This window comes from Scardinius erythrophthalmus (assembly GCF_964197995.2).
Source record: "Scardinius erythrophthalmus genome assembly, chromosome: 3".
Lineage (NCBI taxonomy): Eukaryota > Metazoa > Chordata > Actinopteri > Cypriniformes > Leuciscidae > Scardinius > Scardinius erythrophthalmus.
The window spans coordinates 11,726,629-11,752,681 of record NC_138223.1 but is presented as its reverse complement, the minus strand read 5'-3'; the positions used below and the strand labels follow the sequence as shown (position 1 = coordinate 11,752,681).

At 38.2% G+C, this 26,053-nt stretch overlaps 3 protein-coding genes across 3 annotated transcripts; 1 reads left to right on the top strand and 2 right to left on the bottom strand.

Moving 5' to 3' along the window:
• On the bottom strand, positions 1–1,197 carry LOC308688939 (D(1) dopamine receptor; the record flags this gene model as incomplete). Its single annotated transcript, XM_081362387.1, has 1 exon — positions 1–1,197. One exon carries the CDS (start codon positions 1,195–1,197, stop codon positions 1–3), a length of 1,197 nt encoding a protein of 398 aa, XP_081218513.1.
• A 7,433-nt stretch (positions 1,198–8,630) lies between these two features.
• Positions 8,631–11,063, top strand: LOC308688940 (uncharacterized protein). Its single transcript, XM_081362388.1, has 3 exons — positions 8,631–8,750; positions 8,856–8,962; positions 10,115–11,063. Exons 1-3 carry the CDS (start codon positions 8,639–8,641, stop codon positions 10,238–10,240), a joined length of 345 nt encoding a protein of 114 aa, XP_081218514.1. The 5' UTR covers positions 8,631–8,638; the 3' UTR covers positions 10,241–11,063.
• Positions 10,755–25,257, bottom strand: crmp1 (collapsin response mediator protein 1; the record flags this gene model as incomplete). Its single annotated transcript, XM_081362390.1, has 14 exons — positions 10,755–12,211; positions 12,356–12,521; positions 13,260–13,439; positions 14,366–14,536; positions 14,620–14,761; positions 17,506–17,662; positions 18,102–18,222; positions 18,337–18,405; positions 18,497–18,577; positions 18,668–18,729; positions 19,427–19,591; positions 20,119–20,303; positions 22,682–22,770; positions 24,904–25,257. 14 exons carry the CDS (start codon positions 25,255–25,257, stop codon positions 12,120–12,122), a joined length of 2,034 nt encoding a protein of 677 aa, XP_081218516.1. The 3' UTR covers positions 10,755–12,119.
• Positions 25,258–26,053: the final 796 nt, after the last annotated feature.

The following is a 26,053-nucleotide window of genomic DNA, read 5'->3' as shown; positions in this document are numbered from 1 at the left end:
TCATTTATTCTGACATGCATCTTCTGAGATGATATGCTTAACGTCTCTCTCATCTCCAAGCATATGTAGCTCCACCAAAGGACGTTGCATTTCGTTGCCCACCCTGTGCAAACTAACATAACCGACCTCCATAGTGTTAACAGAGCTGCCCTGATTATAAGTGGACACTGGATCCTTGCTCTGAATAGCAAGAGGTGTTCTGGTGCACAGGCCATGGCAGCACAGAAGTCGAGCAAAAGCATCTCTGAAATCCGAGTTGAAAGCATAGATGATCGGGTTTAGCGACGAGTTGCACCAGCCGAACCACACGAACACGTTAAAAGTTGCTTCACTGACACAATTTGGCTTGTGGCAGAAAGGAACCGCACAGTTCAGGACGAAGAACGGGAACCAGCAGCACACAAACACCCCCATAATCACAGACAGAGTTTTAAAGAGTTTGGTTTCTCTTATGGCGCGGTGTTGGAGAGGACAGTTGCGCGCACCAGCCCTGCAGCTCTGCGCGCGCTCTGCTGCGCGCTCCAGCGAAGAGATGCTCTTGATTTGAACCTGAGCAATGCGGTAGATGCGCGTGTATGTGACCAACATCACTGCTACGGGAATGTAAAAACTTATTAGGGAAGATGATATGGCATAAGTTCTACTCAGACTCGAATCACACATTTCCTTGGTGGTCCAGTTGCTTGTGTTGACCGTGCCCAGATCTGCGCGGTGCCAGTTCAGCTGCACGGGCACGAATGATATGGCCACTGATACGATCCACGTTACGCTGACCATAACGAGGGCGACTTTACGGTTCATTTTCCTCTCGTACTGAAACGGGTCTGAAATAGCCCAGTATCGATCCAAGCTGATCACGCACAGGTTGAGGATCGAGGCTGTGGAGCACATAATGTCAAAAGCCACCCAGCACTCACAGAAAGAGCCAAACGCCCAGTGTCCCGTCACCTCCGTGGCCGCTTTCCACGGCATCACGAGAACAGCCACCAGCAGGTCGGACATTGCCAGAGACACGATAAAGACGTTGGTAACTTTTCCTCTCAAGTGACGGAAGCGCAGAACCGCAGCACAAACCGTGAAATTCCCCAAAAGCGTCCACAGCACGAGGAGAGAAAGAGCGAACCCCAGGAAAATGCGACCCGCTGGCTCTCCATGAGCGCTCCATGAAGGCATTAGGGATGAGGTAAAGTTGTACATGCCTTTAAGTGTCATAAACAAAACAAAAACATAAATATGTTCCGCGTGGTGGATACCGCATGTTCCCCGCAAAACAATCCCATTTACTCGAGCATTTTGACCTGATTTTATAGTTGACCTTATTAAGACCCTCGCTGAAACGTTGACGACTGAACGACAATCTAAAGTGTCTCGTGTCAGGTTCCTTCTAGTGCAAGTCACACTGGCGTGACGCCCTCTTTTGCCCATTTTACAAATTTTTTCAAATAATGGTGTACAACTATACATTGCACTCACTGGTAGAAACACGGTTGTACTGTATATTATGTATATAGTATAACACTTATATTTGTGTATCACTTGCACTATTTAAATAGAGCACCCCATCCCTTAGACATAAAAATTAGTATAACAATATTTATTTGGAATTGTTTTATTGTGCTTTGTAGTCCAACACATTACAATCTTTCCAAACTATTTAACAGTACATCTAAGCATGATGAACATGGGATTGATACCCTGAGCCATAAATTACATGCCTGATATATATGCTATACCATCAGTTATTGTGTATTGTTGCTGTCAATGAGTGAAGGGAATTCCAGAGTGTAGTCATGCAACTATTGTTTACAAATCCAACACACTTGGATAAAAAAAAAAAAAAAATATATATATATATATATATATATATATATATATATATATATATATATATATATATATATATATATATGGCTATCTCAGTAACAGTCATTACATATTAAAGTATATTACACGTGTCATTCATACTACCACTTATTCTATTTTTTCGATATTTAGTGCAGGGCTGATGATGATTGCTGGATGTGCTTTTGACATTGAATACATGTATGTCTCTCTTTATGTAAACCCCTAAGGCTTCAAGTTATTATAAGAGGCAGATAGAGGGGTAAAAACCATATGGTATTTTCAGAGAATGTGGGCCATCATGTACTTGATTCAGTAAAATGATCCTGCATCCTAATTAGAAAAACGCCTCGTTTATTAACACATTATTTATGATACATTTATTTTATATGTTACAAACCCAAAGACACACACATACTGTATATACATACATATTTATGTGTGTGTGTGTATGAATATACAGTATATGTAAAAGTTGCATAAGTGTAATATTGATAAGAATTAACTCTACAAATTAAATATGTGAATTACACATATGCAACAATAAACTGGACAGTCATTGCGGTTTTCTCTTTAAAAAGTGAATTATGCATATATCTATTCTCCAAACAGCTTGTCCTCTGTATGATACGTTTTAATCTATGTTACCTGCTGTAAGAAAATAAAACAGGTACTGTCACAATAATATTCGTTTACATTCAGTGAACAAACTTATAATGTAGAAATAAAAATCATGAAGTCAAAGGGCTACCTTTCACAATTATGGAGTCACACTCACCAGTGTCAAACTGCATCAGCCAAAATTAATTCATCATTAAATGGAACAGTATTTACCTTTAATTGACCATTTATATGCTCCAACAATGCATACGCAGTGAGTATATACAATCAAGCTTAAATTCACCCTCTGCTAGAACACTTTTCAGGGAAACTGTTCCACTAATAATTACCTTTTGGTTATATGTAATTGCAAACATGTCTCAGAAAAGTTAAAGGGGTCATATAATGGTACATGCACTTTTACAAGTTGATTGTACTGAAATGTGTGTTGGCAGTGCCTGTACACAACCATCATAAAATGATAAAAATCCATCCAGTGTTTTTTTTTTTAATCTCCTTATATGTTTGAACCTCTCTGAAATCAAGCCGTTCGACCGGGTGACGTCACACGGTCGGACGCCCCTCCCACGATTGTGATTGACAGCAGCGTTTCAACACACACCCGCCCTCGCTCATGAGCGAGCTGTCAATCATAGTCCGCGCGTCATTGTTGATACCCTCACTGGAGCGCTGTCTATGAGCATAATGGCGTCTGCGATTGTTCTTCGGTGTAATAAGGAACACAGCAGTCATTTGAATGTTCCTAAATCTGAGCCATTGAAGATGCAGTGGCTGAGTTTTGTTTTTGAAGCGATATGCCCAAAGGATTGACGCGGGGATTCCCTCACGGGGATTCCCCACGATCCTCTGTGCTTTCCTGTTTGCGTGAATCATTTCACATCAGACAGCGTTACAAACGAGAAAAAACGGATCGGTACCAACGTGTTCCTGCTGAACCTCCAGAAGATGTGAGTGTAATGTTTTATTAACCTTTATATTAGTATTTATATTAATCTTTGCAAATTTGCAAACCTTGCTGCACGCTTCATGATGAATGCATCTAAGGTTTACACTCCGGGTACATTACGGCATGTTTTCTATGTACGACGTTCTCAATATAATTCATAATCCAACGTTTATAATGAACAACGCGTGGTTATTGTGTTAGAATTGGTGTACGCACAGAACAGAGGGGCGGGGTGAGCAAAGCTCATTATCATTTAAAGCTGTATGCACTGAAACGGCGTGCTGAAAACAGAGCTGTTTTTGAGCAGGTAAAATTAGTGTTTTCTTACAATACTAATGAGAATTTTTAATTAAAGTATATTACAAACTTTTAATTTAGACCCTAAAGAATCATATTAGCTTGTACAAAAATGGCATTATATGACCCCTTTAAGTTTCATCATTTGTTTGACATCATTTCTGCAATGAAATTTGTCCATATATTTAACTGTGATTTACAAAGGCTCGTTGTCAAATGTCATTGCTTTAACTCAATTAACTGAACTAAAATTCCAAATAAACTCCAAGTGAGAATTGAAGATAGTAATTTCCCCTTAGTCCCCACTGTAAATCCCTAATCCAAACGATTACCTCCTCACATAATCTGTTATCATATGTGTATATATGAAGAGTTCAGATGCAAAAGCCTCTAAGTGCCATCTGAAAATTTCTTCTAGAATGGTAATTTTTATCAAGCTCGTATATTTAAGTTCAGTAATTTCACTTAAATGGCAATGCAAATTACCTATTAATTGTCATTTAAGTGAAATTACTGAACTTAAATATATGAGCTTGATAAAAATGATATGTATATATATATATATATATATATATATATATATATATATATATATATATATATATATATATATATATATATATATATATAAAAACGTACAGCATTATTCATACATTATAGGTAAATGAGCTTCCTGAGGGTGTTCTCCACCAGGGCAACCACTACACAACCATCTCGGTTTTTCCTTTGGAAATCCTTCTTGACCTGTGGGAATTCATAAGTATTTATTTAATTAATATGAACTGTTTTAATAAATAGTGATATATTCAGTTTCTTCAAGATATGGTAACTTTTAAAATTACAGAACTTTAATTTACATTTAGCCTATGCAGTTTTTATAAATATAGGTTTTTAGCTATATAGAAAATTGATGTTTGTAGAGCACATTTATAAAAGAGTTTTGTTCACTCTCAGAAAAAAAGGTAAGAAAGCTGTCACTGTGGCGGTACCTTTTCAAAAGGTACACCTTTGTACCTAAAGAGTGCATATTAGTCCCTCAAAGGTACATATTGGTACCAAAAGTGTACATATTAGTTCCAGAAGTGCACATATTAGTACCTAAATGGTACATATTAGAACCCTTTTGAAGGGTACTGTCCCAGTGACAACTTTTGTACCTTTTTTTCTGACAGTGTTTAAGAGATAAGGAATGTCATTATTGCAAGTCATCAAGATGATTCCCTCTGTTGTGTGGCCACTCGTCCAGAAAATCCGTACCAATGGACTTAAAAAAAAAACATTTTTGTTACATAGCCTGTAAACAAAGAAATTTGTGTCATCTGTCCACAAATACATATAATTCGGTTAATCACAAGATGAGTAAAGTTGAGGATTAAAGGGTTAGTTCACCCAGAAATGAAAATTCTGTCAGTAATTACTCACTTTCGTTCATCTTCGGAACACAAATTAAAATATTTTTGATGAAATCTGCGAGCTGGATCACTCCTCCTGCAGGCTTATGGACACTATAACTTGCTGGCCCAGAAAATGTATTAAAGACATTGTTAATATAGTCCAAGTGACTCCAGTGGCTCAATCTTAAGTTTATAAAGCGACGAGAATACTTTTTGTGCGCAAAAACAAACAAAAATAACGACTTTATTCCACTTTTCATTTCCTTCTCTCTGGACCTCGAGTCTTTTTACGTAGTGTTTAAGCGTAGCGCGTCTGTGTTGCACGTCACCACGTAGGCTCGCTATTGGGCGACTCTGGTCATGTGTGATACGTGGTGACGTGCAACACAGACGCGCTACGCTATTACACTACGTAAAAAGACTCGAGGTCCAGAGAGAAGGAAATGAAAAGTGGAATAAAGTCGTTATTTTTGTTTGTTTTGCGCACAAAAAGTATTCTCGTCGCTTTATAAACTTAAGATTGAGCCACTGGAGTCACTTGGACTATATTAACAATGTCTTTAATACATTTTCTGGGCCAGCAAGTTATAGTGTCCATAAGCCTGTGGAGGAGTGATCCAGCTCTCAGATTTAATCAAAAATATCTTAATTTGTGTTCCGAAGATGAACGAAAGTCTTACAGGGTTGGAACAACATGAGGGTGAGTAATTACTGACAGAATTTTCATTTTTGGGTGAACTAACCCTTTAAGTGGTAAAGCTACCTAACATTGCAGGATAGACACTAAACATATCATTAATGACAGGAGGAGCATAATTAGTCCTGTCCTGCATTATTTTCATATTAATGTCTGTTCGCTGTGGAGAGTAACGGTGCACTCCTTCGTCATGAACATCTGAGAGGGATACATGGACAGCAAATGTTTTAAGCAAGTGATATAATATTAGTATAAATGATTTGTATTATCATGATGGTTTTGACTTTGAAGGGTAGCACATGAAAACAACAGCCTATAAATTAAAACTGTATGTTACCTCCTCGGCAAGCATCCAGAATGAAGATCTTTGGTATTCCCTTGAGTCTGGGGCAGTTGTCGTCACTAAAAGGCTCAATGATTTCCCTCACTTTAATCCGATTGGTATCTGCACCCATTAATTCATCCACACTCCCGTGACAGGAGACGGACACCAGGATGCAGCTAATGTGTTGCTGATCTCTCATTATGTTATTTCCGAAGCGTTGAATATTTTCTCTCATTTGCTATTGAAACATAAAATGTTCACAAAATCATCAGCCAATCAAAGGTTTTGATGATGATATGATTAGCCTCACAGGCTTTATATTGCAATTCCTTTCATGATGTCTTAAAGGAAAAATGAGCAGACCATTGCCGAGGCATTTGGTATAATGTTGGTACCATATCCTCCGAATCCAAATTGGCAGAAAAAGCGTCTCATGATTTGCATGTCACTTTCCCCTCCTTCATCAGCTGTCATGGCACACAGCATCAGTGCCTTCTTCGCACCACTCATGTCATACTTTGTAGACCAAAATCCAAAATAATAAATTAGCCATGGATTATAAATATTAACAATCTTAGACTGGTCGAGACTTTTTTCCAAAGATGGCTCCCATTTGTATATGCGATGTGTATGTCTTTTTAAAGTATCTTCTTATTAAACTGTCTGTACACTTACAAAGTTCTCAATGCTTCGGTTTGTATGTAGGGACCCTCATTATGCTATCGTGTTACTGTGGGGCTATTTTGAGCCTTGTTAGTGGTATTAACTAGCGATTTCTTTTTACTTAGGATATGCCCCCATATACTGCGTTATAAGCTAAACTGTTTTTAGAGATAAAACTCTTTACATTAGATTTTAATGAAAACAAATCCCAGAGAACATTCGACTTGGTACCAATGTGTTACTACACCCGAGGTTCATCTTGCACCGGAGTTCTCCTTTAAGTTAGTAACGTTAATGTGCCTTCATGTTATTAATGACTGGCTGCCTTGCAGTATGACAGGTATGATGTTCAGTGGCGACGTACCGCACTGATCATCTGTGATCAGCAAAGACCAGGATCCTGGCGTGACATGATGACAATGTTTGAGTTTTTTGAGCGCAATGGCTTTGAGTGCAAATCTGAGGGCAGGCCCACATCTCAGGTAACTGACACTGCAATCAGTTTAAAATAATATTACCAAGTTTATATAATTTTTTTCTGGATGTGGTTAAATATAAACATACATAAGGGGTGTCTAGTCCTGTTCCTGGAGAACTAGGGTGAACTCCAGACCACGTTTTGGACCCTTGAAGGGCAATTCAGAACGACCAACGAAACCTTTCTTTCCATTCACGTGAATGCTTCACTTAAATGTCTTGTCGGGATGTTTGATCACAGACTACTCTAAACTGTATATGGATGTTCAGGTCCATTTACTAATTTTTTTTAGATTTCTTTCTGAATTTTGTTGTTTTTAGAGGCTGAAGGCTACTTTGAGAGAGTTCAGAGCCAGTCTTTCTAATGGTTATGTGAGCTGCTTCATTCTGGTGATCATGGCTCACGGGGTCCAGGGCCGCATTGTCCTTCCTGTCTACAAAGAAGATTACTATGACTATGCTGACTATGCCAGAGAGTGCAAAAACCCACCAAAGATGGAACTGGCTGAAATCTTTCAAATGTTTGACAATCGTCAATGCCCAGCAATGAGAGAGAAGCCTAAGCTTTTCATTGTGCAAGCCTGTCGGGGAGGTACAATCCATGTGTAATTGCATTTTTGTGTCCATTTAGCCTATATATATATGTACACCGATGAGCCATTAAGTTATGACCACCTGCCTAATACCCCGTAGGACCTCCTTTAGCTCACAAAACAGCGGCTACGCCGCAGGGCATTGATTTGACAAAGTGCCGATCGGTCTCCAGGGGTATCTGGTACCATAATGTCAACAGCAGGTCCTCCAGTTCTTGACAATTCTGGCAGCATGCCGCATTGGTAATGGCCATCCCCGGCAGGGAACACAGTTGCCATGAATGGGTGCACTTGGTCTGCAACGATGTTCAGATACCTGACAGCTGTCAGGGATTGTGTTATTTGGAAGAAAACAATGCCCACAACACCTCCGCCGCCAGCCTGTGTCAGCCCAACAGTGCATCCAGGTGCCATAGCCTCGGTGTATCCACACTTGACCGTCGCCGATCTGGATAATCTTGGGCCTATTTCATGTGTTGGTGTAGACTCCCATCCCCTCTGGCATCAATGAGCTGCGTACTACACGACTGGACGACGGTTTGTCGTTTGGCCACTTTTGATACATAATCACTACAGCGGCACGTGAACAGCCATTTCCGTGATCGAAGTTCTGGCGCCGTGCGTTTGCCAAGCATGCTGATTGCTCTAGGCTGAGGGTTGTCATAATACTCATCGGTGTGTATATATATATATAGAGCCTATTATGTAATTCAATAATTAATCTTTGTCTTGTATCTCTATATTGCATTATTTTGTTTATCTGCTTCAGATCAATGTCATTCAATGGGATATTCATCACTTCTGTGTGATTCTAGTGGATATCCTTCTCCAGTCCACGCACATGCACGACTACCCACGATGTCTGATTATATGATAGTATATGCAGCCCAGCCTGGTACTCTTTTCCTTTATGAAGAATATTTAATCTGGTTACATCTTAAAGTGGAGACTATCATAGCAAATATTTTCAAAATCACTTCACACTCTCTGTTCTCCACAGGAAAGGTTGCTTTCAGACACCCAGATCATGGCTCTCCACTGTTCACAGTACTGCTGGATGTTGTAGAGGAGGAGAAAACTCAACATATGCGTGAGATTTTCATAAAGGTAAAGAATTCATACCAACATGTTTTGATAAAAGTTTTATTCTACTTAATACAAATAAAATGATTTTGGTCAGTGATGAATGGTGAGATTCAGTTTTACTTAAAGGGATTCTCCACCCGAAATGAAAATTCTCTCATCATTTGCTCGCCCTCACCTTCAACATAATTTTTTTGAAAAATATTTCATCTCTGTAAGTCCATATAATGTAAGTATGTGTGATCCCCAAAGTTTTACTTCAGAAGACACCGATTCATAAACTGGTTGATTACCGTCATGTTCACTTTATGTGGTTTATGAAGTGTCAGCTTGTATTGATCAATTTCAGATTTGTATTTTTAGTAGTAAAAATAATTACACTTATGAACTGATTGCTACTCTGGGGATAGAATTGTTGCATTATTCCAAATAAATAGATTGAGATTCAAAAATAAATGTAAAGAGATTCAGAAAAATTAATAAAATTCACAAGTGAAAAGATGAAAAAAATGAGCTGTTCCGCTGGGTCCTAAAGTCATTTCTTTCAGTATGCATTCAGAAACACATGTAGGCATTATACAATCATTTTTGGTAATGTTTTAGCATTTGAATTTTTTAGCAGGGTTTTTACATGTTTACTTTTACATGTGTACTGAAGCATTCCTCGCATTTTATTCATTCCTAAGGGGGTCAAATTGACCCACGAGGGAAGGATTTGTTACTTTTTTAAATTTCAACCACAAAACTGCTCGGATACATTACATTTTTAGTGTGTATTTGTGGTCCAAGTGCAACGAAAGTCCTAGGGTCTTGGACCCCTCTGATGAACACTCAATTTTTTAATTTTTAATTTGTTTTGGGTCAAAATGACCCAAGGGAAGGATGAGGGTATCATCCTGTCTACACGGATGCGACATGATGATTCACAGACAGTAAACGGATGCCCATTCTACATCTGAAGTAGCATACTACACAAATGATTTGCACATTCGCTTTGACGATTTAAAATCTCATTTTATTTATTTGTGAATTTGATAAAAAAAAAATGTAATCTCTTTAAATTTATTTGTGAATCTCAATCTATTTATTTGGAATAATGCAACAATTCTATCCCCATAGTAACTCCATAATGAACAGCTAAAGTGAAAGGAACCATTTGCTTGTGTCTTCTTTCAGGTAACTAACATACTGAAGGAGAGGTCTAGGAGAGACTGGGCCCTAGTGGGAGAACTGAATCCTCCAGACAACTCACTCCATGTAGAGGATGGCCTCTCCAAAAAGTGGTACCTATTCCACACCTAATGATATTGTAAAACCAAAGGGTCAAGACATGAATGTGTTTTTCTTCCTCAATTTGTCTTTTTAGTGAGTAGTGTATTTAAAATTTGATAATTTATGCATTTATGATTTATTACTTATTCTATATTATCTTTTAATTCCTTTATCCATGTATTCCTACTCTATTTACATAATAATCAGTAAATAGAGTACATATATTAATACATGTATTTACTAATTTATGATCAATTCTATTTTATTTTATCAATGTAATATTGTTTGAGGATATGACTGTTATACTCTGCTCCTTCAAATGCTCCTATATGACAGGATGCTCGAGTTTTGGGTAGACATTAAAAAAAAAAAAACATGTAAATGAGATTAAGGGAACCACTCACATTTTTTAAATTAAGGAAAAGTCGATTGGGGTCATATAGACCCCAAACACCCAATTAGGGTTACTAATGCATTTAATGTTATTCCATTTTGTCTTTCAGCTTTGGTTAATTCACAAGAAACAAATCTCGCACAAGTGAAACACACTGCAATCTATTCACAGACTTTATTTAACCATAGCAAAGTGAATCTCATTATCAACAGTCAGTGAGTGCATCAGTGGAAATCAGCCAACTAAAATGGCATTGGTCATAAGCACTATAAATACTATAGGCAATATGAAATCACAACAGGGAAAGCAATACAGCAGGCTTGGAATTGATCTTGCATTGGTCCAAAACAAGAGGAATCACCCTTTATCTAGTGGAAGTTTAGTATTAAGACTTTTAGTGTACACAGTGAGGCTAGTGCCATTTGGATGTGGAGCAATACTGTTAAAATCTCACAATTGAAAAAAAGAAAGAAAAAAGAAACGAAAGCCTTCTCAGCTCTCTCTGAATGCATGTGTGACTTACTGTTGCTGCATATATAGTTGATTTTGCATTTGTGATACTGAGGTCATTTCAATATCTTCTCTAGTCAACATCTAACATTGCAATAAGCATAATCTACAGAGCTAAGAAGAGCTGCATGCAGCCTTTTTTACTTAAGGTAAAATGAAAATAAAAAGTGAAGTAACAAAACTTTTCTTGTAAAATTATTCAAACTTGATATGATGAAAAATAAAAATGTCTCCTTCAAAGTATAAAGAGAGAGTAAGAATCAAAGTTCAGATGTCAATATTACCAACATCTAAAAGTGAAATCATGCAATCCATCACTATTCTCACCACAAAAGACTGATAACACAGTTAAAAACATTTCAGTGCACAGAGAACATGAGAGTTAAAAGTGCTTGCAGAGGCAGATCTTCGCTCAGCTTCAGAATGTACTTGTGCCAAAACCGATCGCAGAACTGCATTCTACAGCACTTTTCCCTCAACATCACTAAGTAATCTTTAGTTCAGTAAGTTATCCAGTAGGAAGAGCACCATATTGTGGGATGACCAGCGACTGGCTTCACAGCAGAACATTTTGAACACTAAGTCACAAACACCGGGGTCACATCAGCAGAATGAGGGGCTCAACTCAAAAACATAAATGGTTATATTAGAATTGTTTAAATTCTGTGTTTTCCATTATTGATATAGAATATTTTCTAGTGATTGTCTAGCTATCTATAGGTATTTTTCTAGGTTTGTTTTAGCAGTGATTGTACAATGTACACAGTAAAATTCTCTGTGGACGGGAAATTTTCTACACAGGTAAGGTAGTGATATTTTGACATGCATGCAATGCACAAAAATCTGTTTATAGTATGGCCCTGTGAGAGGGGAATACTGATGATTTGTCTTGCGCACATGCGCATGCGCACACACACACACACACACACACACACACACACACACACACACACACACACACACACACACACACACACACACACACACACACACACAGCAGAAGGCTCAACCAAGGTTGGTGATGTTGGAACGACCACCAGGGGGAGCTACAATGCGGTGGCCGGAGCGCCTAGGAATGTTGTCATCGGTTTGAGCCCCTAAAAATGTAGAAATATTAAAGAAAATATGCACTTACTTTTATGTTATATATAAATGAATTAATATATTTCTCATTGCATTTTGTGAGTATTCTTTTCTATATTAGAAAAGGTCATTTCCTCTATAATCTGACCTCATCTTACCTGATAGGCTGAAGTTTGACTGATGCAAGTTTCTGATTGGTGGAGGCTGGTGTGTAGTGGGTGAGGTCTTGGCAGAGGGTGATGGGGTTATGTATTTGGGTGTTGCTGGGACGTCATATACTGGACCATCATACATCCCACGAGAAACTCCCTGCTTGGTCATCATCTGCCAAACACCAGTTAAAAGACATGTTTGGTACTGTATATAAGCACAGCGAGATGTGAACCTAAAATTTGATAATACACTATTTATTCCACTATTATTGTCCCTGGATTATTTGCTCTAGACCACAAATAAATACTTGATTATGACATCATTTAGCAAATAGATTCAAAGGAACTATTGAACCTTTATGCTAAGCTACTACACTATTGTTCAAAAGTTTGTGATCAGTAAGATTTTTTTTGAACGAAATTAGTAGTTTTATTTAGCAAGGATGCAGTAAATTCATCAGAAGTGACAGTAAAATATGTATCACACCAAAAAACATTTCTATTTTAAATAAATGCTGATCTTTTGAACTTTCTATTCAATGAATTCTGAAAAAAATTGTATCATGGTTACAAAAAATATTAAGCAACTGTTTTCAAAAATAAGAAATGTTTCTTGAGCAGCAAATCAGCATATTAGAATGATTTCTGTAAGATCATGTGACATTGCAAACTAGAGTAATAATTCATAAAAACATGAATAAAAAAAATCTTATTAAACCACTGATCTATATAATGACATTGTCATTCTATATAGATCAGTGTATTGAACCCAAATATATATATAACATTACTTGAAAATAGTGAAAATAGTTTAATATATACAGCATATCTAACTAAGACAGAGGGAAGCTCTATCAGGTCAAATATTCACAATTAAAACAAGCTTGAAATGCCTAATCTAGAGTCATACCTTATTGCGGAACTGAATGCGCTGGTAGGCAATATCAGGGAAAGGCTTGCGGGAGATGAAGCGTCCAGTCCCCTGCTGAACCTGAAGCTTCCCTTCCTCAAACACAATCCTGCCCTGACTGACCACATACGCCGGACCACCACGACACTCCATCCCCTCAAAAATATTATAATCAAGAGCCTAGAAAGAAAAAAAAACAGCGATGTTCTAGAAGAAAATCCATTCTATATTCCACACATTTTCCAGTGTTTATCAAGCATGAACAAAATCATCATTAATATTTTGAAATCATTTGAGATTTAGTAAAAATACAGAAATTTCCCTGTGATTTCTTGCACCAATCACACATAAAGAAGAGAGAAACATCTCTGATACACGTTAAAATATGTCTGATACACGTTAAAATTATGTAAAATAAAGTGATGTTAATTCAGCCAGCGCACATACCTGTATTTTCTTCCTGTTTTCGGTCGAAGTCCACAGTAGTCGATTGTCGAGTTCACGCGCGTGATCATACGTAACTAAGCAACAGTGGAGAACTCGACAATCGACTACCGTGGACTTCGACCGAAAACAGGAAGAAAATACAGGTATGTGCGCTGGCTGAATTAACATCACTTTTATCCATATCCTTCACATCTACTGCAGTCAGATTCACCCGTGTTCACTCTGAAGGAATCACTCACATGGCTGGGCACTTGTAATGACACATCAAGGATGTTAAGAGGCTAAAAGCAGGTTTAAAACTTGCCCCATTTAAGTCAACAGGGTGCAAATTTTAAAAAGAGGATAATACGGTGTAGGCAACACCGATTTTTGTCGTTGTTCTCTGTATTGACAGCACTCCAAATTTACAAAAAAATTGAGCTCAATGTTAAAATTGACCGGAGTTCTCCTTTAAGTACTAAAAAGCGAATTGACAACCAAATGTAGTTGCAGTGTGTACGTGGCCTTCATGTAGGCCTACTACTTTTATAAAAAGAGTGTAATAATTCTGTCCATTACAAATGTATAAAATACAGTATTAAATGTAGGTATAACTAAATATCATCAATCCAGAGATTCATTGAATATTACAGTATCTTGCAGAGCTTTCCAATCCTCACCGACTGCTGCGCTTTAGCTGTGATGGTCTTGATCTTGGCGGGGTCCCAGATAACAATGTCAGCATCTGAACCCACTGCTATCCGACCCTTCCGGGGGTACAGGTTGAAGATTTTGGCTGCATTAGTGCTTGTAACTGCAACAAACTGGTTTTCATCCATCTTCCCCATTGCCTGTAGGGAACAAATTTAGTGTGGTGACTGATGAATTCATCCCGTACCGATAAACGGTTCACATATTTCACAGATGCGCTTACCACAGATTTGTCCCAAACAAAACCCATTCTCTCCTCCACTCCATTTGTCCCCTCGGGTATAAGGGTAAAGTTGTCCTTCCCTATGGCCTTTTGAGAGGTGCTGTAAGCACAATGTCCACTGCCCACAACCTGCAGATCCCCACTGTAGAAAGAAGATGAATATAACAACAGGGGATGCAACTACAAACAGAACACAAGCTGTCCTCTAGAGATAGCTTTGATGCTCTTTGTTACCTTTGTTATTTAGAGGTTGCATAATGTGTCATGGAAAGTACACCTGTACACTAAGTTTGGGGTCAGCAAAGGCCCTTGCACACTGAGTCCGAAATTCGCTTACGAAATGCCTCCGAAACATAAAAAAAATTCGGATCAGGTTCGATTTTTCTGCGTTTTTCGCATCCGTAGCAAGCATTTTGAATGGTGTTTTGACAATTCAGAGCCACCGAATGACAAATACGAAAAAACGCATGCGAAAATTTCGGACTCAGTGTGCAAGGACCTTAAGTCCCAATTTACAATGCAGGTTTTGATGACCAATTGACCTATCGGTAAGCCCCGCCCCCCCTTAGTTACTGTTGCGAACTCGAACAAACAAATGGAGTTGCTAACTGTCATTCAATGACAGCTGTCAGTGTGAAAACCTTGTCCCAAGATGTTTTTGATAAATTTTGGACAAAGAAGGACCACCTCTCGTCAAGGAGCATTCATGTAGGACTTAAATATGCCATGAAGGGATATATAAAAGATTTTAAAATAAATATGGTGGGTAACCAGATTGATTTGGAAGATCACAATACAAGCGGGAGAAGCCTCATGTTACGGTCCTGGTTCCTTAAGGATTCGACCCCAATCCCAATGAAGATGAAATCCTTAAAAAACTTAATCATGTCCTTGATCCATGTGCTTTTTTCCAGCTTACACGTTTGAGGGTCATATCTAATGTGCCGCATGGGAGGAAAAAATCGTTATTGGGTCATTTGCACCATGTAATGTAAATGCGGCCTAAGATGTTTTATGCTCACCAAGGTTGCATTTATTTGAGCAAAAATACAGAAAATCATAATATTGTGAAATATTATTACAAAAATAAATGTTTTCTATCTTAATACATTTTAAAATGTAATTTATTCCTGTAACAGCAAAGCTGAATTTTGTCAGCATCATTACGCCAATAATAATAAATAATATTTATTACGCCTGTAATAAAAATGGATGTTGCTGCAATCTGGGCAGTACATCTCTTTGTGTACATCATAAATGACTTGCCATAAACGAAACGCAATAAACGCAAGACACTTCTGGGAGGTCATTATACCAAATCATTCTGTTGACAGACTCGGGCATTTCAGAATTTAGTAGTACAGCTTTTTATTGCCAGGTCCATTTCAGAATGATCCAAACGACATTTGAGATGCCAATGAAATTGGTCCGCTGGTTAGTCCAGTTATCCAATCACATCCACTGTTAGGGCAAAGTCACGTGAGGTTTTTGTTGCACATCGAGGGATTTATTCAGTAAATATTTGTTTCCATCATAGTGTATAGACGTCTTCTTATCGAATAAAAAGGATTCAATTGAGCCCATATGTTTTTTAGACACATTTTTATGTGCTGTTTCCATCAGCGTTTTATTTTTATGCGATATCCCAAAATGCACATAAAAATAGACTGACGGATACATAGCTAGTTTCACATGATCCTTCAGAAATCATTTTAATATGATTTGGTGCTCTAGAAACATTTCTCATTATTATCAATGTTTAAAACAGTTGTGCTGCTTAATATTTTTGTGCAAACTGTGACACATTTCTTTGATGAATACAAAATAGAAATCATTTGTAACATTATAAAGGTATTTCACTTTTGAACAATTGAATGCATCCTTTATGAATAGAAGTACTCATTTCTATTAACAATGAAAAGAAGTCAGTATACCAAATTCATTGACAGCTTCATGGATATTACACTTCAAAGACCTGAGGGATCAGATATCAACTCTTTGCTATTTTAATAGGTCAAGTCCTCAAATATCTTATATCCTTTGACTTACCAGCTTAGCTACTATCATGAAGACTGAGCATTAAGTTAAAAATAAATTTACACAAAAAACAGACACTAGATTTTTTAATTGAGCAATCAGCATCAGGTGAATTACATTTCTGTAAAAGAGTTTCTAAAAGGGTTGCTCCATGTGGACTAACCATAAAACTAGGCCCAACTGCATTTGTTAAATATTTGCAATCTAACTAGTATAGTACAAGTAACTAGTAGAGTATAAGATAGAATAAGCCATAGAATTAGGCTTCTACTTGTAATTTATCCATCCATCCACAGACCACACATCTTCACAGCATACATATAATGCTGAATGCTTTAAATATATTCACTCATCCTTTAGACTCTAGTCTATCAATGCTAAAAATAAATGTCCTCTCTCCAGCTGTGTTGTCTGCCTCTTTGTGGCAGTGTGTGTGTGTGTGTGTGCATCTCTGTGCCTATGAGGGTGTGTGCGCATGTCAAAGTATGTGTGGCTGTGGATGTCAACATAATGACATCTCTCCCATAGTCTAGCAGCCTGCAAAGTCTACAAGTTGTGTGTGTGAGTGAGAGTGTGATTGGGAGGGAGGAGGAGGGTGCTCTGTAACCATGGAAACAAGAGATGAAACCCTGATCTATTTTTAGAAATGGGGCCAGGAAAAGGTGTGCCTGCGGTTTGGGCGTAGCACAGAGCCAAAAGTAACCGAGAGTAGATAAAAAATTGATAGATGGTGCCAGGTATAGCACTTGCCCAAAGAATCCAGTGCATCTACACTAATGATGCAAATGTCACAGATGTCTAAAAACTTACAAATAACTCATCATGTAGAAATAGCTCCACATTTCTTACCAGGCCAGCAGAGAGTTAAGGTGGTCAGGTGTCGTCTGGTCAGGGCTGAGGGGAGGAGAGGTCACATAAGCTGCTGCTTTCGCCCAGTTTTTGCTCCAATAGTGTGATCCATCAGTTGCCAAGCTGGCTGTGATTGGCTCACCAAAAACAACAGAGCCTAAACCAAGTGCAATGAAGAGAATACGTCCAAACATTTTAGGACATATTCAAATTAGTTTAAATAGCCAGTTGTGCTAGACATCAGAATAAGTAACTTTCTAAAAAAAACGAATATATATATATATATATATATTTATGTGTATAATGTTTTCAACATTGATAATAATAAGAAATGTTTCTTGAGCAGCAAATCAGCATATTAGAATCATTTCTGAAGGATCATGTGACACTGAAGACTGGAATAATGATGCAGTTTTGCCATCACAGGAATATATTACATTTTTAAATATATTAAATAGAAGACAGTTATTTTTAATTGTAATACATCAAATTAAATTAATCAAATAAATGCAACATTGGGTGAGCAATAAGAGGCTTCATTCAAAAATATAAAAAATGAACTCAGCATGCAACAATATTTCACAACATGCTGTCACCTTTCTTCCGTGCATTGGCCACAGTCTCAGCTGCACTCTTACTCATCACTTTGGTGATGTAGACAGGGCAGTTCACTCGGTTGCCAAGGGTGATGGCGCGGAAAACAGCCTCCGCCTCCAGCTGTGAAACAGAGAACCAATTAAATCAGGACACTTCACGCCACTGAAATTGACTGGATAAACAGTTAGCAAGCTAAACTTCTAATTAGCTCATCAATACGTTTATTGATCCCACCTCCTCTGGACGGCTCAGTGGGTGGCCCTCTGGACCAGTGATGCCCATTCCCAAGATTTTGCTTTGTTCCTTGAATACAAATGTTGTAAACATGAAAAAACAGTAAATGGCACCAAATTGTGTCAGAATACTGCATGACGGTTCTTTGATTAGTTAATACCTGTGCTATCAGGTCTCCATTCTCTGCGTGCACCAGCACCACTGCCCCCAACTCCTTAAGGAATGAGAACGATTCATACAACTAGAGAAAGAGAGATGCTATTCATTATTTTACTGTACAAGACTACATAATGTTCTATGGTTGGACGCATAGATGCCAACATAAACTAACCTGAGAGTCAGACATTTGGAAAAACCCTTTGTAAGCCATGTACACTTGGAAAGAGTTGATTCCTGCCAGAAGAGAACATTAACATTTATATTTCCAAAGACATACACTTCTGTTCAAAAGTTTAGGGTCGGTGAGATTTTTTAAAATGTTTTTTGAAAGAAGTTTCTCATGCTCACCAAGGCTGCATTTATTTAATCAAAAATACAGTAAAACGATTGTTATTTTAACTATTTAAAATAACAGTTTCCTTTTTATTTTTATTTTTTTATGTAATTTATTCCTGCGATGACAGAGCTGAACTTTCAGCATCATTACTCCAGTCTTCAGAGTCACATGATCCTTCAGAAATCATTCTAATGTGCTGATTCGCTGCTCAAGAACCATTTCATATTATTTGAAAATAGTTGTGCGGTTTAATATTTTTGTGCAAACCATGATTCATTTTTTTTTCAGGATTCTCTGATGAGAAGTTTAAAAAGCTGAATTTATCTCAAATAGAATCCTTTGTAACATTATAAATGTATTTATTACTGTCACTTTTTTAATTTTATGTGTCTTTTCTAAATAAAGGTATTAATTTACTGACTGACCCCAAACTTTTGAACGATAGTGAATTAACAATCATTAGCATTTGGCAAATTTCAACAAGTGCCTCTGAAACATCAGTATGATCAAGTTATGGAACTTAAAAAACACAAAATACTTTCAGCTTTGGAAATGTGATATGCTTAGATATTAGATCTTTGAATACGTTTTCACCTTTGTCCTGTACCAGCAGTTCCAGCTCCTCCTTCACACCTTCATGCCAATGTGGGATATCCACATGAAGTGAATAATCACAGCAGGACTTCTTATCAGCCGCGTCCTGCCACTTCTCAAAGGCCTCCAATAGACTGTCGCCGGGCTGTGGAGTCACATGGTCAACTGAAACAGAAGATGATGGCTTCTGCTCAAAATGTTTTTCTATATCCTATTATTATTTTTAAGGATTTGAGTGATTTTTGAAAATTCTATTGAATATTTCTAAAGATTCCTTTCTACTGAAGTTGCTTTTAAATTGCAGCTTTAGTCTTTGATTACTCTATTAAACTCCATATGTTCCTCTAAAACACAAAGGATCTTTTCACTCATTGTGAATCACAACAGCTAATAGTTCTAATTCATTGTTTAAAGAAAATTAGCTGTTGTAACCGCAACAAACTCTTGGCTCAGACTCCTGGATGAAACAAAATCCGATTGGCTGTAGCTGACGTGCAGGACAGGCATATTTGGGACACTGCTTTGCTCTCGCAGGGAGATACAACTGAGTCCTAGCCCAACCAATTTGTAGTCATTGCTAGGGAACTTGCTCCAAATTAGAACATTTGGAACTACATCCTAAGTATTCAACTCACTTGTTCCTTTTGCCAAATTATACAGTTTTCATTGTTTAACAATACATCCAGACTTACTGATCATGGTGGTGCCACCTGCCAGAGCTGCTTTGGTGCCCTGATAGAAGTCATCCACAGGTGGAGAGCCCAGGTAAGGCTTATGCAGACAGGTGTTCACATCAATACCTCCAGGGATCACCATACACCCATTAGCCTCGATCACCTTCACACCCCCCGGCACAATCAGGTTCTCCCCAACCTGTCTGAAGGAGAGTTTGAGGGTTTGATAAAGAGCAGAAGGCCAGAGAGTCATGGGACCAAGAACATTGCATATTATAAAGTAATATCATTAAAAATGATTACACAGCTCTTTGAAAAGCTTGATTTTGACTGGTCAGTTATTCCATGACAATGACCATCATCAGTAGACACTATTGCAAAGTGCCCGTGCAAAATCAGTTTTTGTGTGTGTTTTTAGTAATTGTTGGTTCGGTGTGTTTGAGTGCTCATTGTTACAATTACACAGCAAAAGTTCAGTGATATTTTTATTTGGGCATGGTAGAAAGCAAATACTGATACTGACATAATGACATACAATAAATATGGAAAACTGAACTGCACGATTGAGGGAGCAGGCTACACAGTGAACTCCGAGAAAACGCTACGCTTGAGCAAACAGTTTGCGAATAGGCTACTACAAATGATGGCGTGAAAGAGACTGTGAACACATTGAATAGGATATGTTTAGTTGGTGAATAGCATAGGCTACTATTACAGTAGCGATAACGCTAAGCGCACCAGAATAAAATATAATATAAAGAAATAAACAGTGTAGCTGACTTACAGATTCAGTTAACATCCACAAATGAATAAGCTCGACGATTCAGGGAGCAGGCTACACAGTGAACCCCGAGAAAACGCTACTTAAGCTCCGCTGCTTTCTTCGACCCTCTCTGTCTCTGGTCAGTGCAGTGTGAGAGGGGGAGTGGCCAGCGGCTAGAGCGGCAAAAGCCAATGTGTGCTTCTTTTAACGATATATTTAACGATATCTTTTGCATTTCTAATCCAAACAACGTCAAACTTGGCACTGCACTTACTCGAGCCCGTAGCAAGACACCTGTCAAGTTTGAAATCCATCGGACTAATGGTTCGAGAGATATGCGAATAACAGACACACAGACAGAGAGACAGACGTTCCTGTAATTTATAGATAGATTAGTTTGTCATGTGAAACGCTAGCATTGTGGCTTATCTTGCTAATATTGGCCATACCTCGTTTAACTATGTTTTTGCATCTGTATAAGATATTCTATATTTATTATATTTTAATACCATAATGAGGACGCTGTATAATGTACCTTAAGTTGTTTATATGCTCTGTTATATTCTGTTTGCTTGTTTCTTATTCTGCTAAACACACTTTGAGAGAGCTGTTGAAATTGTTTAACTGGTAATGTACTGTTTATCACAACAGTGTGTGGGCATGTATGTTTAATATTTAGATATTTACTTCTGTTTATTGCAGAAACTACTTCCAATGCATAATTAATATGTTTATATGGTGAAACCCTGCACATAAATAAAAGGTGGAAAAGATATGATGACTCCTACTCCCTGATCAGAGTACTGAAGTGGTTAAGAACATTAAAGAACCGGCATTCAGTGGGGCTATCCCCAACAGAGCTAATAAAATATTTCATCTCAAATCAATATTTTGTGTCTAATTAGTTACTTATGAGGCAAGTAGCCATGTAATAAACATATTCAGGGTGATACAAGAGTATCTGATCACCCTGCCAGGTTTATTTTGTGATAACAAAATAGATCATGTACATTATCCCTTACATGAAGGTTCTAGAAAGTGTGGCATACTTCATATGTGCCAAGGACAGGGCTATCAAATTTAATGTTAACTTATTAAATATGTTAATATCTAGTTCAGTAATGAAACTCTAGATGGCAGAGGCTGATTCCTTTACATGAAATCTTCAAGCACCACATGGCACAACCTGATTGCTCTGCTGATCCTGCAGCCAATGAGATTGCTTGCTCAGCATTTAAATAGTATGGTTGATTGTTTACTGTAAGCTAGTCCTGCAGTATTCCTCTGAAATCCTCCACCTCCCCAGCTCCACCTGCCTAGATCTGCCACGGGATTTATGTACGTCCATTTATGCAGCAACAGCAGTGTGTCTGTGTATCTATTAGCTAGGGATGCACAATATATCGACCACCATATCTGTATCATCCGATACATGTTCATTTTTATTGTTATCGGCCCGATAATAAAATTTGGCCGATATATTAAAGCAGATAAATAATGGATTATTTCCTTCAGCTGAGACACTTCAGATTTAATTTGCTTAAAATATGATTAGAATCACTTCAAAAAAGGAAAATAAAGATAAGTGCAACATGTGCAGCGCAAGTCTGTCATATAGTCTACATAAAATTATACTGAGAACATTATAATTGTGTGTTTGGGACATGGCTTTTAATGGTGAGACTTTTGTTTCAATCTATCTATGCTAAGATGCTATAAGGCATGATTGATTTAATTCATAATTCATATTAATGGTATGCAACTGCCAGTGAAAATTTGCATTATACTTTGGAAAAATGAGTGTGCATGGTGTCTTACTTAATAAGTCCATCTTCAACATAAACGTCAGCATACAGGGACTGGTCGTCATTAACCACTCTTCCACCTTTAATCAGCAGCCGCTCGCTCTGAAGAGAGGAAGAGAGAGAAAGAGAGATAGCAAGAGAGTGAGTGATTCCAACACCATGTTTAAACCTTATGTTTACCTGCTATATTTGCAATTCAGTGAAGTGCTCTTACAACCACTGATAAAAGAGCCTTCTGCACAGTTTCAGCCTCACACTCTGTGAATGGGTGGGGTTCTACGAACAGAGAAGAGCAAATGTGGTAATGTGGAAAGATGTTAGGTTGCCATGGTAACCTCACATCATCCAGTTGTCAGGAAGGCACAGCTTTCCTGGGCTGATTTAGGCTTCATGTTCAGAGAAAAACTGGTATTAATCTACCCTAAATATATGCACTATTCCTAGATGTAAACCAGGCACAGATCGCAAAGATTGCGTTAGTCGAGGATTAGGACCGCTGTAATCCATTACTCATAACTACAGACAAAAATACAGCACATAGGGCACAGATCCCTCTTGTTCTTTGTCTTGATGTGTGTGCACTGGCATTTAAAAAAAGTGTCCCCTCTATTCCAGATTTCTGCTCTTGGCGACAGACCCTGTTGCGTCTCGTCCGCTGCTATTGCATTCGCCATGATTTATCCAATGAAATGCGCTCAACACTGTAGATTCATGCACCGATTCATTATTTATTCCTGCATCTATTGTAAACGCAATCGGAGCATTCTTCGCTTCATGCACGGCAGGGATGTGGACACATTGTAGCAGTAATGGTCACCTTCCCGTCGGCTGATTTCAGTGCTCTATAAGCGGCCTCCGCTTTGTTGGCTCGCTAAGAATTTAATCCCTTCTCGTTTCCCCCATGCGCAGGATTCGCCGGGTGGCAGCAGGGTCGCCTCGCAGCCGGTGTCTTACCGTCAAATGCGGGATGTTCTTCTTTCCCTGGTAGCCCGTTCCAGACATCTCTCCTTTATTATTTGAGGAGATCAACAATAAGCAGTCACCCGCTTCTTTGTGCCACCAACCCACGCTCTTGACAACCCAGCGCTCCGTTAGTGCTGCACAAGCGAGCGCCTTTCCCGAGGGGTGTGTGTGTGTGTGTGTGTGTGTGTGTCTGTTCGCCTGTTGGAAGACGTGTTTTGTATTGGAGTGTATGTTGGAGCGCCCCCCTCACATGAAACAATGAGAGAGAGAACTGGGCGAGAATACCGGTCCGGTGTTATGGGTCAGGTCGACGGTCCACCAGTAATTTTATCAAATTTGTTTTTGATGTAGGCTATTGTAGTAGCCCATCGGCTACATAAAGGATTAAAAGGTTAATGCATAAATTGTCAAGTAGCCTAGCCTACATTTCAAATGTCTAAATTAGAATTATTATTTTTTTAATAACGTTCTTAACATTTACAAACCAACGTTCCGAATGTTAGGGATAATACAAATCTAAGTTCAAAGAACGTTGCAAAAACATTATGCTAACCTTAAAATAATGTTCCACTAACATAAGAAAACTAGGCTATAGCATAGGCTACATTATTACGTTTTTAGAACATTTCAAATAACCGTTCCTACAAAAAAATAAATAAATGAGTAAAATGAACCAGTAATTATAAACTAATGGAAGGTCTCGGACAACTTAAAATTAATAAAATTTCCACACACACACACACACACAAAATAAAAAAAATAAAAAATAAAAATGCACGTGACAGTTAAATAATGCAATAAACATCAAAATTAGAATTATCACCAAGCAGCCCGATTAGGCTATAAAACAAATACTTTTTAATATAAATGTGACAATATAACAATAAATGTATAATTTATTTTCTCCATACTTTATAAACTAATTCAAATGTTGTTATTATTGCTCTAAAACATTAGGTAGGCCTATAGGCCTAGTAAAATTACAGTAGGCCTAAAATGTTATAGACCCATGTTTTTTAAACATATGTAACTTAATGGTAACCAACTATAAGGTTTTAGTACTTTATTTTAAAATAACATTTGCAGCGTGTTCATATGCTTAAGAGATGCTGTTAATCTTTTACGAGCAAATTTGAATATGTATATATATATTTTTTTTGGAATATTGCAATATTAAGTTGCATGTGTAGGCTATTGCATGGTTTATTGTTCAAATGCTATGCAAAATGATTGTAACCAATAGTCATTGTCACGCATACAATTTCAGCCCACCTCCCCGTTGTTTTGCTCATCATAACGACATTCCTTTCCAGCCTGATCCGTGACTTCGGCACCCGGACGCCCGTCGTCCCTCTCGCCCCGAGAGCCGAGGATAGACCCCCCGCTGATCTTATAGGCTTCAAAATCCCCATCCACGATGCGTTCCCTGCTACTGCTCCGCGAGCTCCTGTTCCCCTTCCTCCCGACGACGTACTGGTCGAAATCGATAGTCTTGCTATCATACGCGCCCTCGACGGAGCTGAACATCCCGTGAGACTTGCGATGCTGGTGGGGTCCAGTCGAGGGTTTAGCCAGGTACACAGGGAGCTCATCCTCCCGGTTCCACTGTCGCCTACAGTCCGACATCACTCGCGGAAGGGAGATGATGCTCTGATACGATGATGAAGCGAGACGCCAGAGCAGAAAACCAGGTCAGCCTAGTTTGCCGGAGGATGCGGAGCGGAGGTCGCAGCTTGCAGACTGATAATGCGAATGATGCTGCGATGCACTTTCCAGACAGACATGCAGTGCTATAATGACACGCTTTATTATGAGCTAATCCGGACAATATTGCATCCTCGAAACAAGTCCCCTCTGAACCCAATACGGTCAAGCAATTTTAGTTTAGCCTAGCCTACTTTGAGATGTTTTTATATTTTTCTTTGTCGGGTTGAATTTGGACAGTGCAGTTACTCCCATCCGAAAGAGCGTGTAAGATGCGCAAAAAGACTGCAGTGTTTGAACAAAACTTTTGAAGGAAGGAATCGGTATACGCACTGACTTGGCTACAGTTTTAACTCATTAACTGTCTCTCTCGTTTGAGCACGTGACTGCTTTGGAATAAAAGTTTATTATAATTGGTTGGACCCATTGGACGAATAGCTATGTCTTTATCTGTAGGCCTATGTAAAAGAACAGAATAAGTAGGCTAATGAATCATCTCGTTCGAAGTGAATGGACCGTACCAGATAGACATACAGTAAGGACGTTATTCTAAGCTATAGCCTATTATAGGTCTGTTATTGTCTTTTTCTAGCCTACCAAATACGCCTAGATATTGTCTTACAGTTTCTTAATAAATAAATAAATGTCTTCTTTGTTGTAATGTGCGGGATTGTTGTTAAACACATTTTTTTCTGAAACCTCTTACAAAGACTTGCTT

Bases quoted from the DNA above. Each gene is read 5' to 3' on its own strand.
- LOC308688940 (XM_081362388.1), top strand. From the start codon at position 8,639: ATGGGATATTCATCACTTCTGTGTGATTCTAGTGGATATCCTTCTCCA. The intron at 8,751-8,855 runs GTACTCTTTTCC...TGTTCTCCACAG, and splicing joins AGTATATGCAGCCCAGCCTG to GAAAGGTTGCTTTCAGACAC. The intron at 8,963-10,114 runs GTAAAGAATTCA...GTCTTCTTTCAG, and splicing joins TGCGTGAGATTTTCATAAAG to GTAACTAACATACTGAAGGA.